This window comes from Wasmannia auropunctata, unplaced genomic scaffold, assembly GCF_000956235.1.
Source record: "Wasmannia auropunctata unplaced genomic scaffold, wasmannia.A_1.0 LD335987.1, whole genome shotgun sequence".
NCBI lineage: Eukaryota > Metazoa > Arthropoda > Insecta > Hymenoptera > Formicidae > Wasmannia > Wasmannia auropunctata.
In genome coordinates, this window is record NW_012026903.1 from 1,119,843 (window position 1) to 1,136,917 (window position 17,075).

Genomic DNA, 17,075 nt, shown 5'->3' on the forward strand with positions numbered 1-17,075 from the left:
ACGCGTGGCGCGCGACCGGCGCGACGAGCAGCTGATGGACGAGACGATTATAGGTTAGATTGATACATTTTAGTATTTACACTTTAACAGGGCGACGAGACGATTGTAGGTTAGGATTCGCCAGGGAAGGCCGGAGTCCGCGGAGTAGCGAACGGAGCTGCCGCAGCTATGTTCGCTCTCGGGCTGCCATGGGCTCTACGAGGGGCCTCGCACTTCGCTCAGAGCTTTAGTCGGTATCGCGCGGCGCGTGCGACTTGGCAGTGCCGAGCGATCAGCAGAAAGGCGAAGCAGGAGAACGACAGGCTCGAGGCCAAGAAGTCGCAGCCGAAGAGGACCACGCGGATGCCCAAGATCACGCTCGTGTCGCCGGACAACACGATCACCGTGACCGTGCTGGAGGTGGCCCAGCGTCTGGCGAAGCACCGCAGCCTCAATCTCGTCAAGGTGGACGACTTCGACTCCACGTCGCAGCGGCCGATCTACAAGCTGGTGAGCAACACCGGCATCCTCGAGCAGGCCGAGGAAGCCGTGGTGGCCGAGGAGGAGGAGGAGGAGGAGGGTACCAAGACCGATAAAGCCGCGCAAAAATCCAGCAAGGGCATTAAATTGTTTTACGTGTCCGCGAAGATCGCGGAGCATGACCTACTGACGAAGACGAGGAACGTGGTGAAACTGTTGAGTAAGGGGCAAAAGGTCAAGGTCGTCATCACCCTGGACGGCGCTGACGGGGTGAGTTCTGTGCGATTCTCTCCTTTGCTTCTTCGCAACAGCTGATCGGCCAGTCCCATTGTCAGAAAATACACGGGGAATTCCATTATATTATTATTAGTTAACATTAATTGTGTAATTAAGTCTGTGTAATCTAAGTAAATGATAATTTTTTAGAATGTTTAAAGGGTGATATTAAAAAAAATTAATGCTGGGACGCCCCATGAGAAACAAACATTTAATCACATACGTTTTTTTTTTGTAACACATAGGATCAGACGCAAAAAGTCATAGAGGATGCTGTAAGAAACGATGGCAGTATCAGACGAATGCCGTCCAAGAAGAACGTTATTTTACTCTTAATAGAACCTTTAGATAAAAATGAAGACGTTTCTGTAGATAATAAAGACAAGACTGCCAGCTAATGCATAGTTAATAAAAGAGATACATGAGATTTGTTGAATGTTATAAATATGGACATTTCACGTGATAATTTACTGCTGTTGACGTAAAAAAAAAAAATAGGTTCTTTGTGTAACTAAATTAATGCAATAATATGTGTACGTATTTCTATATGCAAACATTATATGTATATATAATAACCGCATACAGCGTTTAACTCAATTAAATTTGCGAGATGGCCATATAGGATCTTAATACTCACTGAAATTTCATGCGATTTTTATATACGTTTTTCTAGTTCTTCGAACTACGGGCCGTTACATTCGATCTCGAGTTCTTAATTGAACAGAATAGCAATATCACAATATTAAATTAATAATGAATTTAATAATACTGATGCTTACAAGCATCTCATAAGAGTCTTCCCTCCTCCCAACGCGATGCGAGAATATCGTAAATGAAATTTTTATGAGCACCAAGATCCTTTTATGATTATCATTTGATTTGCTTGCAAATTTAATTTATATATATATGCATTTATGTGTATATAGAATGTGAATACATTTTCAGTGATTATATTATATTTATTTTGAATATATTATAACTTTACAAAAGAATAACAGGTAAATATCTTTTTTTGTACCATACCTACGATTTCGTTATTGTCAATGAAGAGAGAGAATTCCGTGTTAATAAAACTTCCCGTTACACGTCAAACAAACGGCTTACTGACTATCGAGCTACTGATATGTCTACGTCGCATTTTACAATATAGTATTTTAAAATATCGTGGTTCTCAGTTTTCAAACTGAAGCTGTTATTACAAACTTTGGTCTTACAATGAGATCTGTAATACGTGATAAATGCTACAAATGTGACACGATACGCGGTATTATAAATAAATGCTGTTACTTTACGAGTGGTCTTCGCGATTTATTACCCGCGCTAGAAAGGGAAGGGGGATTTACTTAATGTTAATATTATTATGTCGCGATTCTAATTTTATCCTTTCACTATCGTTAGACAGACATCAAATGATTTGTCTTCGCCTTTCGCGAAAAACTATACGACTATTCGAACATTATTTTATTATACGAGTACGATAATTGTAAAAATTCTAAATTACCTCTTTTCTAAACACAACTGACATAGTGGAATGCAAATCCAGTTTGCCTTAACTTAATATCATGTTGGGGAAAGAAACTTCACGTATTTACGGCTTTGAGATAAATAGTTATATGAGATTTCCTGAAGTATAAAGATGAAGTAATTCAACACGACACGACCGTCGCGAAACGACGCGTGGTACAATTTCCCTGTGCGTGATAAATTACACTGGAGGACAGAGAATGGACATGAACGTAAAGAGAAGCAATCCCTTTCATTGAAAAATCCCTTTCATTATATAGCCATTACAGAAGAACATCACATGAACTTCTATTTTCTATAAAAAAATAATCAGAATTGTGCAACGCGTCTTAAGTACTATATCTGATTGATTCAAATTGTGTAGATATACGTGTATATATCACAAAATGGAGAGAAACCAGTTTTCCTACTCTTATACAATCACACCTAAATAATTCTTTTTCTGTTTCTCTGAAGAAATATTTACCCTTATTGATTTCGATAATGAAAATCCAGAAATTCAAATGAATTACTCGTTTCATTCGCTGCCTCCCTGATTTTTATCTCGTTAACTCTATCTTCGCTAGTGAAACGGCGAACATCCGCTCGTGTTGAAAACGTTCGACAAAATTGCTGTCGTCCAGTGTTATTCTTATCCATCGATATAATTTTCTCTACTCCTCCTAAACGCGTCTCGAGATTTCAATCGCGTGACATATCTTGTAAGAGGGAGTGTCTCGTTTAATCAGTCTAATCATATAAATTCGCACCGCTGCGCAAATCGCTTATCGATTAGCTAGACAAGAGATTGCGGAAACGTTACGTTCGCCCGTCTATTGCGGACAGTCCACCTTGTGGCAGTTCTTGAATTCCACCAAGGTCGGACAGAGCTTGGCCCAGGCTCCTTTCGGCTTCACCATCACACTTCTGACTCTGGTTCGTAGACTCTCACCGCAGGTCGCACTACATCTCGACCACCTTGACCACGGTGTCACTTTGCAATCCACTGTAACTTTACGAACGAGACGGCTAGACAAACAGAACTGACAGGCCACCTTGTTCAAATATTTTATCAGGCATAGACAAATCACGTAAATTCAATGGATTTGCTTTATCGCGTTAACTCGTTCGACGGATATCCTACTCGTTCGTAAATACGCTCATCGAAACGCCAGTTTTACATATTCGCTAGAGGCAATTTTTTTCAGTGCGGAGAAATTTTACTTTATGTATATTCGAGGCGTTGAATGCGTATACCGCGTGTAAATTGAGTGTGCTTTTATATAAAAAAAAATTAAAAAGGATAGGGAATTTTAATGAAATATTTTCCGAAATTCACAATGAATTCCGTGAATTTTATCTGTTTTAAACGATATTTCAAACAGATATGAGACTTACTCTCGGCATCGATTTTCGAAGTATTTTTGTCCCGATGAAACCGTCGACCTGTTCCATCACCCTGTAGAGCTGCAAAATTTATTTCTTGTCATATTATTTTCCAATCGAGAACCGATTAAAGAAGCAAAATCTCCAAATCTATAAGAACTCTTCTTTCACATGCGGTAAAAGATTTTAAAATTTATTACAACGAATACGTTGCTTTCACAGTTGTATCTATAATTAAATCAGTTTATAGCGATAGATTAAAGAAAGTAACACTTACAACACGGGGGAACCTTGCGGCACTTCTTTTTTCGGTAAATTTTTGGACATCTTTTACCTCCATTCTGGGCTGGGATCTGCTCGTAAGAGAATTAAATTTAATATATTAAAATAATATTGTTATAGATACGTATAAATATGGTATCTATATTAAGATAACATTCTTTTACAATTCAATAATTCGTGTATATATATATTATATATATATATATATATATATATATATATATGTATATGTATATAATTTCTTCAATTGAAAATCTCTATTACTATTTATTCGTTTAAACATCGTTGTTTTCGTGCCGTGCCGTAAGCATCGAGAAATTTCAATAGGTACGCGAATAAGTCTCTAACAATACCATAATTTCCCTGGTGCTTGTAGTAAATCCATGACAGTTCTCACAACGAGACCATTTACTCCATTCGGAGACCTGGCAGTCCACTTTACCATTCTCATCCCATTCTATTATCTGACTGCTCGGTTGAGCATTAAAATTCTTCTCTCCTGCAAAGAGGCACAAGGTGATCTTCAGCGAAGCAGAAATTTTTCTATGCATTACATTTCTCTAATGGTTTTTAAATTTACATTTTTGCGTAAGAACGGAATATAAGTTTGTATGTATATATGTATATGAATCTTGGTCACAAATATTAGTTGATATTGATCAGAAATATTGAATAATTTTATAAAGCACTTAATTATATCACCGTGTTGCGCTCTCTTCGCTTTCGAGGTGCGTTGTTGTTGAACGGGAATATGATAGCTGAGGACGCTGCTAAGAGACACCTTCAAGTTTTTCATGATTGTCGACAGATTCGCCCTCAATTCTCCTGAATTCGTTAGTAAGCGTGTGCAAGGTATAACACAAGTGGTTATTCGTGGAAGGATAAATTTACTCACAATGCGAAAGCTTTGCGGGAGTGCAGATTAAGAGTTCGGACGGCGAAAAAGCGCATAATTTTTTGAAAGTCTTAAAGGAATAATACAAATTCGAATAATCAGTGTTCTATTATAAATCTCCTCTCATATACTAAAATATTAAAATATTAATATATTCTCGATACATTGTTTAATATATTAAGAATATTAAAATTAATGTTTTAGGATTAATTTTTTAAGAATATTAAAATTAACGACTTAAATGAATTAATGTATAATACATATAAGTCATGCAGGACATATCACCTGTATTGTAATTATGCGGTTAATCTAACTGCGGGAATTGCTGTTGCAGTTACAAGAATTGAAAATTTTGTTAGCGCATGCAGTGCGTGTGCGGGGATTCCATAACAACATTATCATGCGTCGTTACAAAACGGTGAATATGGCGTGAATGGATCAATTTACCATGAAAATTAATGCAGACTTTTTGACAATCTTGCACGGTCGGGAAATTATTTCGATTGCCGCCGCATCCGATGTAGAGAAAGGGAAGACATTTGCCGGACTTTTTGTCGAAGTAGGCTCGTTGGTTAATATTCTGATTGTGAGTACAATTTCCCTCCTTCTTGGGTTCGTTACAAATCTCTAATTACAAGTATCCAATTATAAGTGGTGACGTTTTATTGTCACAGTAGTGACAGTGACACATTCATATAGAGATCAATGCAAGAGACATATAGCTGTGACACGAAGATAAAACGCGTGCATGCTAAAGTTAACGACTGCAATGGTTGTTGATTGTACGAAATTTTTCTAGTGAAAATATACAGCGAAGATACATTTGCGGGTTATTTTTACTATTGCTATTTAAAATAAAGATCAAATATCGTTAAAACTTTTCGGGACTCGCTGCGCGCGCGACTCTTTCGTTCCGTAAATCGTCAAGTAAATCAGAAAAGTTAGAAGTCAACATTCTACGTACTTTCTGCTTCCTGCCTCGTGTAATTGCATGAAATTTGGGACGTGCACGGCACTATCTGCATCTTGCACTTCTCCTTATCCAAGTTGTCGTCGTCCTTATCCAAGTCGTCCTTATCCAACAATTGCCTGGATCTCACCTGGATGCCGGACCCGCAGGAGACACTGCACGGCGACCACATGGACCATTCTAAGAAGCGGTCTGCAGGACATGCCTATGGCCGAGAATGAAAAATCGATCAACATAAAAAAAGAGGCTTGGAAGAGTTGTAGAAGCGAATCTCTCCCTCCTCCTTCCTCTTGCCAAGCAGACATTCGCAATAAATTCGAAAAATCTTTCAAACGCGCACTTCCATGAATTGCGTAGACTTCTTTTTTTCTTCGAGAGTTACTTAGTCATGCGCTATTGCTCGAGACATACTAAGACTGCGTTCCGATATTCACTGTCAGTGCTGAAAATTTATAATGCCCATGAGATAAACGCATGCTGTAGATTTTCAGTACTGGCAGTGAATATTGGAACGCGGCCTAAAAGACTATGATAAAAGAAGTTTGCACTTCTAAGTGCATATCAAAAAAAGAACTCACTTTTAGAAACGTGAGTTTTATATTCGTTACTTGTTTCATTGAACGCGAAGCTTCACTTACTATTACATCAATTATTTATTGCCATAAAATAATTCAATTGATCATTACATTCTTTACATAATGCATGTGAAATATTATAAGCATAAATGCATAATTGATGATGACAGTTAGTAACGATTATCAGAATATTGGATTGATTTGTTACAATTGTGATATCACAAGATTGCAATATTTAAAGGATTCTCATCATATAAAACTTCAAATATTTAGAATTTTTTCAATTTTTATCTTAAGGATATTTCTAAAAAATATCTTGATATCTCTAAAATTGAAGTTATCGAAGAAGCTATGAAGAATTGAAGCATTCGAAATTTCTGCAAAGATCATTGTTTGGCATGATTATAGAGACTAAAAGATTCTGAAGTATTATTCGAACCTAACATAATAAAGACAAAAGATTTAGTTATAAAGATTTTTTTTAATTTGCTAAAGTTACTTTTTTATCGCCCTGAACGAGAAAATCCCCTTAATGAGCATAGATTGAAATATGTCTCCTCCCTTTTCTGAGCTCTGTGGCAAGAAAAATATATCGCTTGAAAATGAAAACAAGCAGCTGTATAATCTTTGATCGTAAAGCTATTATACAGCAAGGGAATTTAAAAGCACTCGGAAATGAGTGAAGTAATATTTAAAGAAAAAGAAGAAATTAATTCAGTCGGATACTTGGATCCTTCACTGCGCTTTTGATCTTCGGAGCGCTTTGCATACCCTATACCTATTTCTTGCGTGCACTAATGACATTCTATAAAATATAAAAAAAAGAGCTTGATTAAATTTTTCATACGCCGAGGTGCTTGATTTCCCTTGCTGATATCGCGTGACTTACGTGAGAGTGCCGGTGCCATGGATGAATCTACGAGAAATGGTATAGGTATCGATTACTCGTGCGAAGCTATCGCCGTTGGCTGCCGGGTGATTTAATACTTAGCAAAGCTGCTGGATTCGTTGTAATAAATATCGAGCGGATCGTTTATCCCTTCTACGTGTTCCGTAGAGATACGAAGTATCCGCTTGATATCTATTCGATAAAGTACCGTAAAACAATTAGTAGTTACGCGGAGCGAACTTTTCGACGAACTTGATTCCTCGAAGGACCAAATTGACCGAATTTATTTTATACGTTCAGATGAAACCCGGCAAATGTCAGTCCACGAATTGAATTGCAGTTTAAAAATCAGATCCGAGTCCACCGAAGAAGTAAACGGAGGAGCTCGCGTTCATGAATTCAAGAGGAATTAGTAAACATTAATTAAAAGCAAATTAAGCAGATAAAAAGAGCTTCGCGCATTAATCCTCGAAGATAGACGGGAAAATTCCTTATTTCAATTAATTGTTATCAATCAATTAATTAATTCTTAATCCAAAAAATTTAATGCACAGCTTAAGAATATTTAATCTTGAAAATTAAGAAATCTTAATAAATGATGATATTTTATAAAGCTCTTGCTGACGAAAAATTAATGTCGGATTTATTACAGAGTTCAAATACCGTTTTTTTTTCTGTTACGTAATGTTTAGCGATCATAATGAGCTTAGTTAATAATAAGTTCAGCAATCGTAATTTAATAAAATTTCTCATTTCGCGAAGAATTCGAATTTCAGCTTCGTCGGAAATCTCACTTTCATCTGATCATTTAGTGCCCGATGTGCCTCAATCTTCTCATACCTGCAGCCACTCCTGCCCGAGCTCGTCGTCATTGGGATAATCCTCGTCCATGTCATCGTTGTCGAAATGATTCAGTCGTAGCCTTACCTCCTCCGTAGTGTCCTCGCCCTCGCAAGGCTTGTTCCCGCAATTGATCGTCTGCTGGAGCAGCGGCCCGTGCGGCACAGCCCTACAATGTTTTCGATACCTCTTCTGCCGGAAGTTCCTGTAACGGGTCTTGCTACCCTCGCCGCAGGTGGATGAGCATTCACTCCACGGACTCCACGGAGTCATGTCGCACATTTTGTCGTCCCATGTTGCGCCATGACCACCGTTATTGAGGCTGGCAAATTGAAGTACAATACAAATGAATCGCCGTGAGTATCACAATTTAAACAGATTTTCTAATTATACAGTTTGTCACATTAATAGCATGTGAACGATTGCTCGCATAATATTTGTATATATTTCTTAAAATCAAGAATTTTTATAAATTCTTACTGTCTCGTTACCGAATATACAAAATCCAATCTCCATTGTTACCGCTTATTACCTAGTAGAATTCATTCCACTAAATTTTTAGCAAATGATAAGCAGCGAATAATAACTGCTATATATTTTTTCTATTTGAAAACGTAACTGTTTCCAGCACCAAATTTTTCTCAGCTCATACTTGCTTTCGATATGTTTTATGAACAATATAATAAGTTCAATTGCATGTTATGATTGTATATTTGATAACATGAGAATATATTTAATTATCTATCGAACCACATAATTTTGTTATTTTAGAACAATATATGAGCAATCAATTATATGCTTTTGCGACAAGCTCTTCGTATAGACTAAAATGCTTCCTGTCAAAAGTAGAATTAGAGAAACGAATTAGAAAAATAAATAAGAGGTAGAGCTTTACGCTAGATGAAAATGTACAGAAATTTTTCTAATGATAACACACAGGGGAAAAATTTTAGAAATAACGAAAAATTATTCAGCGAAGAAGGAATTTTGAGAAGATTTTATAAATTAGTTTTTAGTCACGAGAGATTGAGAAGATTATACATACCAATACGGATTCTCCGCGTTGAAGCAGGGTTTTCGACCTGAGAGAGGCGTGCTACATTTGTTCGCATATGATGCAGCTTTGTCGCGATAATCACGTTGTCTCAACTGACTGCCTTTACCGCAGGTAACCGAACATGGAGCCCATTTGCCCCAACTCGTGACTCTACAGGCTTCTATTTAAAAAAAAAATATCGATTACCTTTTTAGATGTTTTACATAAAAACCTCGTGTAGAATTTCATATTAATGTACTTGGAACAAGAATTATGTCGTAATTAGTAATGACTTATCTATGTACAGCGGCTTTATCATGCAATACCTGTCTATAGAACGGAAAGCAAACGGTACGTCGCGAAGCGAAAGATATGTAGTTAGACGAATTGCGCGAAGTAAGAGCAAACAGTCGCTCTCACCAAGACTTATCCCGTTTTTAAAACAGTCCTCGCATGAACAATTTATTAGGGAATAATTATGCGGAACTGCACATGACGTGGAGATGCATGATGAATGTTACCTTAATCGTTCAACTTCGCGGAAACTCGTTCACGAGTTTCAGTGTTTCAAAAACTGGCGTTTAATTCTGTAATTTTTCTCCCCTCGGTGAGATGTGTAAATTTTTTACATCTCGTCGAGAGAGAACTCGCGAGTCGGACATTAAAGCGCTGCTTTAAAATTCCCAAGTGATACAATTAATTGTCGTAAATTCTCCACGAGCGCGCTTTCTTCGAGCGATATTTTCTGGTTTCTTTCTTTTTCTCCTTTACTCAATTCGTGTCCACTGCACCTGCATCAGTCAGCGTATCGCCGGCGTCGTCGCAGGTCTTCTCGTACAACCTCTGCCTGTTGAGGTAGAGCTTCGCGAGGGGTTTCATGTCCAGACCAGACGGATCGTAAAAAGGCGAGCTCGAATTGTTCGGATCCGTCGACGTGATACGTCGTATCGGCTCTTGCGGGTCCGTTCGTGAATCATTTGACTAGTAATTAATACGAGAAGTAATTAATAATAAGTACTATTTGACAAAATAATTATAAATGTTCGCTATAAGATAGATATATCTCTCTCGTATAAATATCTCGGAATTCCTTGTTCGGCGAAGGATCTTCCGTAGATTTCATTTCCCTTAACATTTTTTTTCTCCGTCCGATCGAATTTACTGTTATCTCAATTCATTTAATTCTTATGTCTTCCTATATTTTGCAAGACATCGCGATACGTAGCGGTCAATAACACAAATAGATTCGCTGTTACAAGAGTTACATATTAACAAATTCCCGCAATTAACGAGAAAGATGGATTTTTCGTGAGAAAAATAAAGAAAGAGGTATAGAAGAAGGAAAAATGCCGAGAGAGCAACGACGTCAGCGATTTTGGTTGCGTACGAGGGTGGCTATTATGAACTGATAAAATTAGGTATTCTCTCGAATGAGGAGGGGTTATCATACGATCCCTTAACGTATCTCTTTTTTCGAGTAGCCCTCCACCCGCTCGGTGGAGTACAAATCAACCGTGCTTATCTTGATGCGGGAATCCCGCTTTGGGAATTTTCAATCGATTTCTTTTTTCTCTATAAAATACGCTAAAACACTTGTCAATTATAAAATTGTAAGGAACTGAAAATAAAAATTAACATCTGTTCACTTACCATGTATGAAATCCCATTGTCGGTTCCCGCATCATAAGGATACAAATTTAATTGTTTGTGTTCTACCCAGGTACAATTAGGCAGACAAAGTTCAAGACCGGAAACACCTACGAACCAATCCGGCGAAGGGACTACGGAAAAATTTAAATTAATGAGCGAGGCATTATTATACTTAATTAATGCAAATTTAATGTGTTTTATATAAAAATTAATCTTACAGATCATAGATACTAAGGACATTAAATGGTGCTTTTTGTCCACTCGAAACACAGCAAAGGTCCTGCCAGTAACATTCGGATAACTGATTCCTCTTGCCTTTATTATAGTCCTGATGTGTTCGCTCTATAAGAAGTAAACTCCTAATAATAAATGTTGCTGATAATTTACACACACACACACACACACACACACATATATCTACGTTTATATCGTATAAATATATGTCTCTTAATAATTATGTTTACAAAGAACTATTTTTGGATTTCTGAAGAGTTCCTAGAGTTTTTAAAAAATTACAAGCAAAATCTGTATGATACCAAATTGATACTTTCTAATTAATTAATTAATTCGACTTATAACTTAATTATTCAATTGGAAAGAATCAGTTTGGACGATACAGATTTCGATGGATTGCCGCTGCCTTCCGAGAGGTAGCGATCGAATAAAAATCTGCTGTTTCCAGTCGGATTTGAATCTGAATCTTTGGCACTGAAAGCAGACACACAACTTTCTGCGCCATGATCGGTACACAATATAAATGAGAGGTAAAAAATTAAAAATTAGTTTATCTTAAAAATCTTAAATAATAATACGGGAAATACGACAAGATGGATAAAAAACTTTCATAGAGATGTAGATATAGATCTAGGAATGTTCGATTCTGACATATCGCAACTCTTACTCGATCCTTTAACTCGGACTCCAACTTCCGCGTCGCACCGAATTCAGCCACCTGTCGCAATCCTTCGCTAGCATTTCCGTTGTAATGCCAGAATCGGTAATCGCCTGTGTGCGACGCGCCGATCACGTCTGAAAATCGGATCAGCCAGCCCTTGCTAGGGAAATCCTGTAGGGAGACAGGAATAATGAATGAACGACAATAAATCCGATCGTCGGACGTGCGAAGACTTTCCCATATATGATTTGATCGCGATTCCAAATATGCCGAATACACGAAAGAGATGCTACGGAGTCTCTGTTTTTCAAATACTTCAGCTCGAGAGACATTGTCCAAGTTTTTCTATTTTTTAACTCTTTCATCGGCAAATATAATATATTTTTCTGTTTTATTATTTATACATAGTCGACATTAATTGTTCTCTCTCTAATCTCTCTTTAATTGTTGGAGAAGTAACACCTTAGAAGAGTGCAAATTCGCAACTTGCGAAACATTAAATCTGTAATACAATTGTCGCCGACACTTGTTCACGTACTTTTGGATGTGTATTTCTAGACCACAGGCCTTCGAACGTGACTTCAAATTTTGCCTCGTCGCAGGCACAGCATTCTGCAAGAACCGGGCCCTGATCGTCGGCTTCCGCTTTTGAGTCCTGGCATGGTTCGAGTTTCAAATTTTCATCATCCATGTACCATGTATCTATCGTCTCTAGCACTGTCGCTCTGCAAGAAAAAATAAAAGAAAAATGTTACCGATTGCATGGATATTAAGACCTTTTGTGTATCACATAAAAGACTGTTAAATTGTCAAACAATGATATATTTATGAAATATACGATTATGTTGAATATATTAAATGTATGTGCAAAATTATATTAAATATATGTGTATAAACAACGTGATATTGCAAAATATATTTTGTAATATCTATACATGCATTTAAATAGCGTACACCTGCAGCAAGAAATATAATACTAGCATTTAATTCTGTTTTAAAGATAAATAAACTGGAACAATAAATATCACAATAAATACGTTTCGATCCCTTTATACATCGATTTTAAATAAAATCCTTTAATGCAAATACTGCACGCTGCGAAATTTTACGTGCCGATAAAATAGGCATATAAAAGTATTTTATACATGTTTAATCGTACGTGCAAACATGTTTAAATATTAGTTTTAAATATTAGTTATATTTCGCAGCAGCGCGTTTAAAAGTTACGCGTAATTGCTATTTAATGTCTTTTGAATGTTGCAAAATGAATATGGTTTTCTATTTTTCTGCGTGTTCAAAAGCGTATACCTCTCTCATATATAATTTTATACGTATGTACATTAATAACATATTATAATATTGACATTTAACTTATAACAAGAATGATGTTGCCACTATCTAATTTGTTTAAACTGTTATCCTGCAACTGTCGCGAAATAGATATATCATTATGAATTAATAAGATCGAGTATTCCTTCATCCCCACCTGAGAAGGATGCAACCGCTACCTTCGGCAGGGCTGGTCCATATAACAGATATCTCTTCCTTCTGCAAATTGCTTGTCTCCACGACGGCGTTCGCGCAATTATCCGCGAACTTGGTCATCGTATCGTCCTCAAGATCGAAAACGCCGACATCGGCCGTCTCGTTTGCGTTCTTGGGCTCGGCAGATATGAGAAATCTCGTGAACTTCCGGCGCATCTGTTCGGTACTGTCGGTCTGCAGGACCACTAAAATAATCGGCGATCTTTATTTGATACGTCCGCATTGCATTCCGCTTTATAGAATGTGAACGCGTTTTGTATGGACGCGATGCAATTTTGCATATAAACGAATAATGTGCTTGTGTATTTGTTTGTATAAATAATATCTATGTGTGTATGAGAAAAGATTATATTTGATGGCATAATATGGGATTTAATAAAATGCTTTTACATACAACAATGTAGAATATGATAAAACATCACAAAATAAATTTAATAAAAATCGCATGTGTATATTATAATAAATTATTTTTTTGCATGCGTTTTTTAATAGACGTATGTAATTATCCTTATCTATTATAATAGAATCCCTTTTTTTTACAAAGGAAGTAATTTTATTAAGATTATTATATAATGCTTGCAAAATTATTAATTTTTTTGCGTGCGGCTGGATATTATAAAAAATTATTACAAACCAACCGTTAGCCCGCATAGGCGTTACTTCACTATCGTTGTATTCATTTTTTATATAGAAAATATGAAAAAAATGAATAATAGTAAATTACAACGGTTTTTTCAAAGAAGTTTTCTTTAAAATTTTTATGTATACATTGTATATGTATTACATACATATACACACATACACACATTCATTGATAGCAAACAGAAATTGCCATGTCAGATGATTCCGTTCTGTATTATTTTTCTCCATTAGTCACTTAGAAATAAAGTAGGTCAGAAAGTAGGTCAGAAAGACGAATTCCATGGAAGAATATCGAATCCATTGCAGTAACAACTTTTACAGAAGTCCAGCCTCATATGTATGTACAATAAATAATTACTGACATTCTGGAATATATTTGTATTTTATTGCACTTCGAAATATGGAAAATGTGAATTTATTCGATTGTTTATTCTCATTTTCTTTCGCGCGCGTTCTGCTTCGTCTTTTATAATCGCCGTTGAAAGCAATGGATTTTACACGCGCAATATCGGTACGCAGCAGATACACGGGCTTCGTATCAATACCTTTGCAAGTCACACATTTTATTTTACATACTTTGATGCGCAGGAAAACAAACAGACAATTGTACGCATCGAGCTAGTGCTGACGCAGCGTCAAAGAAGAGATAATACTCGGGGAAATGGAGGATTCGCAGGGTAAATGATACAGGAGGAGGCTGAAAATCGCTGTGCGTAATAGAGTGACCTAACAGAGCGTATACACGTTGGTGTTTAATCTGAAGCTAGTTTATCAAATATTCGCGAACATAATTAATTAATAATGCATCTTTTTCATCAGATTGGTATTATTATCTATTGTATCACTCACAGTCGAGTTATATGTATAAATAGTACTGCCTAAGACAGACGCGAATTGAATTCTAAATTTTTTATATACAAATTATTACACACATTTTATATACAATTATTATATGCAAAAAATTCTTCCGAGTTTTAGTAGTAAATATTTTAAGATTGTAGATCAATATATTTTCATTAGAAATAATTTGTTTCAAATTGATTAAATATGCAGATATTTGAAAACAATAAGAAATTGATATTTAGTGTTGTATATCAAATATTGATGAATATACTTATTTGATATTCTTATTTTTAATTGAGATAATATCTGCATATCTAATTGTATTATAGTATCTCTATATGCATACATAGTGCGGTCCGTAAGAAATCGTATAAAATGAAGAATACATTATAAAAATATTTCAAACATTTTTTTTATTCAAAATAGGTTTTTTACAATATACTGCTTTGCTCTTTTATTTTCAATTTTTGCATTACCATTGAGAAATGATCACCATGATCACTTCTCTTTTGTACGTCTTCAATTGATCGGTCATAATGACTGGAATTTTTGGAATATTGTTGAATGGCTAAAAAAATGTCATACTCAGTTACATTATCCATTCACCTAACGTCTCTTTCTCTATTTTTCATTTCCAAAATTGAAATTGCAGTTGAAAAACAAGATTCGCTATTTCAGAAATTCAAGCTATTGATTGTAAAGGATCTTATGTTGAATAAAAAAAGTTCAAATATTCAAATGTTCAAAATGTTTTCTTAACGTGTTCTAAATTTTATTTTTGTCTTATGAACCGCACTGTAAAAATATATATCTCGCTATATTTTTAGACAAATACTTTTTTTAATGCAAATTATGGATCTTTTACCATTAGACTTATGTACTGTGCAATATAATCTACTTGGAGGATATAAAATTATAATATTATAAAACGCATCGGCAATGTATAAGGCAATGGACAGCAATGATACTTCTACTTTATAAATTCAATACTCATAGCTTGTAATTCTTATTAATTTTGCAACTTGTTTCTTATATCGGGTTTATTGCTGTATTTTATATATATATATATATATATATATATATATGTGTGTGTATATATATACATATATACATAGCTTTTATAATATTTTATTATATATCATCGTAATTAAATAACAAAAAGAGTTTATTACTACAAATTGTTATCATTATAATTTTCGGCGTAATCGATCGTATCTATAAAAATATCCCGATCGAATAAGGGCGTTCAGAAACTTTCGTTTTGTTCGCGTATAGTCCGTAATTGATTGCGAGCGAAAACAAAATTCTGCATCTCCTCCCGCGCGGGAGGAAAAATTTAAACGATCGAGAGAAAACTTTTAGCACGGGGTATGAAAAACAGTCAAGGATTTCGATGGAGGAAGCGTTGCGCTCAGTTCCTCTAGACACAGGAATATTGATTTAATTCTGGAAAACACACGGAATAGCGCATAAGGAAAAATGTACTGAGCTTTATAGTATTTTCTAAAACTGTCGATTCATCTTTCGTTTGCCGACTTCTTCTCTGCAGTTTCTTTTTCTTTTTTTTTTTTTTTTTTTCAAACATCAACAGATACTATCGTTAAGGTATAACATTTGTTATTGCATGAATGATTGCACGTGCATGAATATCGACTTATAGATTTCCTATGTGTCGAAGGAATATTCGCGTTCTCGGAATAGAAACATGTATCCAGCCCGGGTATACCGGCCCGCGCTATTTATAGCATGGATTAAACACGACACATCGTGAATCCGCCACTGCGTTCAAGGGGATTCAAGTGTATTTCATTCTCTATTACGAAATATTCTTTAACACACGAATCTCTAAGCGTGCTACATTTTACACGCGCGACCTTATTTTAAACGATTTAGGTCTCTCTAAATTATCGCTCTCCATTTACAATTCTTTCTAAAAAAAAAAACCATGACATCGATATTCGCATCTTTTAATTATTGTCGCTTTTCCGCGATGCCGATTGGTTTTCTCGCAGCGGTTTACTTCGTGAGCGGCTGTCATGGCATATTTTAACAGTTGTATGTACTGAAGCTGATAGAGTGAGTGTAGGTATAGCAAATATAGTAAAAGTGAAAAATATTAAATAGCGCGCGCGAAGCACTGTAATAAATGTTAGTCTTAATAAAATAATCATTTTTTATTATTTGATTTTAAATTATTTATATAGTAGTTTCGTATTACATATAATATCCAGTTAATAACAATCAAGATGACAATTAATGTATTTGAAATATAAAAATTGCATCGAATTATTCTTTCTTCGAAGAAGACATTAAATCGTGTGAACGTAAAAAAAAAGTTACGTAAATTATTAGAACAAACATTTGAAAGTATCGCGAAACGGTCGCAAGG

General features: G+C 35.7%; 2 protein-coding genes across 7 annotated transcripts in view; one reads left to right on the top strand and one right to left on the bottom strand.

The window, feature by feature from the left end:
- The first annotated feature begins 153 nt into the window (after window positions 1-153).
- On the top strand, window positions 154-2,026 carry LOC105454212 (translation initiation factor IF-3, chloroplastic-like). The gene is made up of 2 exons (XM_011696687.1): window positions 154-729; window positions 981-2,026. Exons 1-2 carry the CDS (start codon window positions 169-171, stop codon window positions 1,131-1,133), a joined length of 714 nt encoding a protein of 237 aa, XP_011694989.1. The 5' UTR covers window positions 154-168; the 3' UTR covers window positions 1,134-2,026.
- The window catches only part of LOC105454211 (spondin-1), a 28,071-nt gene continuing 12,669 nt past the window's right edge, over window positions 1,674-17,075 (bottom strand). For 3 of the 6 annotated variants that reach the window (XM_011696681.1, XM_011696685.1, XM_011696682.1), the window contains 15 exons: window positions 13,143-13,386; window positions 12,195-12,381; window positions 11,663-11,827; window positions 10,980-11,103; window positions 10,762-10,892; window positions 9,903-10,092; window positions 9,121-9,292; window positions 8,076-8,397; window positions 5,766-5,976; window positions 5,249-5,428; window positions 4,609-4,731; window positions 4,260-4,405; window positions 3,902-3,977; window positions 3,637-3,705; window positions 1,674-3,250 (listed from right to left, as the gene is read on the bottom strand). In XM_011696681.1, the coding sequence (XP_011694983.1) occupies window positions 3,072-3,250; window positions 3,637-3,705; window positions 3,902-3,977; window positions 4,260-4,405; window positions 4,609-4,731; window positions 5,249-5,428; window positions 5,766-5,976; window positions 8,076-8,397; window positions 9,121-9,292; window positions 9,903-10,092; window positions 10,762-10,892; window positions 10,980-11,103; window positions 11,663-11,827; window positions 12,195-12,381; window positions 13,143-13,386 (2,519 nt within the window). In that variant the 3' untranslated portion in view covers window positions 1,674-3,071. The remainder of the gene's footprint in view (window positions 3,251-3,636; window positions 3,706-3,901; window positions 3,978-4,259; window positions 4,406-4,608; window positions 4,732-5,248; window positions 5,429-5,765; window positions 5,977-8,075; window positions 8,398-9,120; window positions 9,293-9,902; window positions 10,093-10,761; window positions 10,893-10,979; window positions 11,104-11,662; window positions 11,828-12,194; window positions 12,382-13,142; window positions 13,387-17,075) is intronic. The other 3 variants (XM_011696683.1, XM_011696684.1, XM_011696686.1) reach the window with 3 other exon arrangements.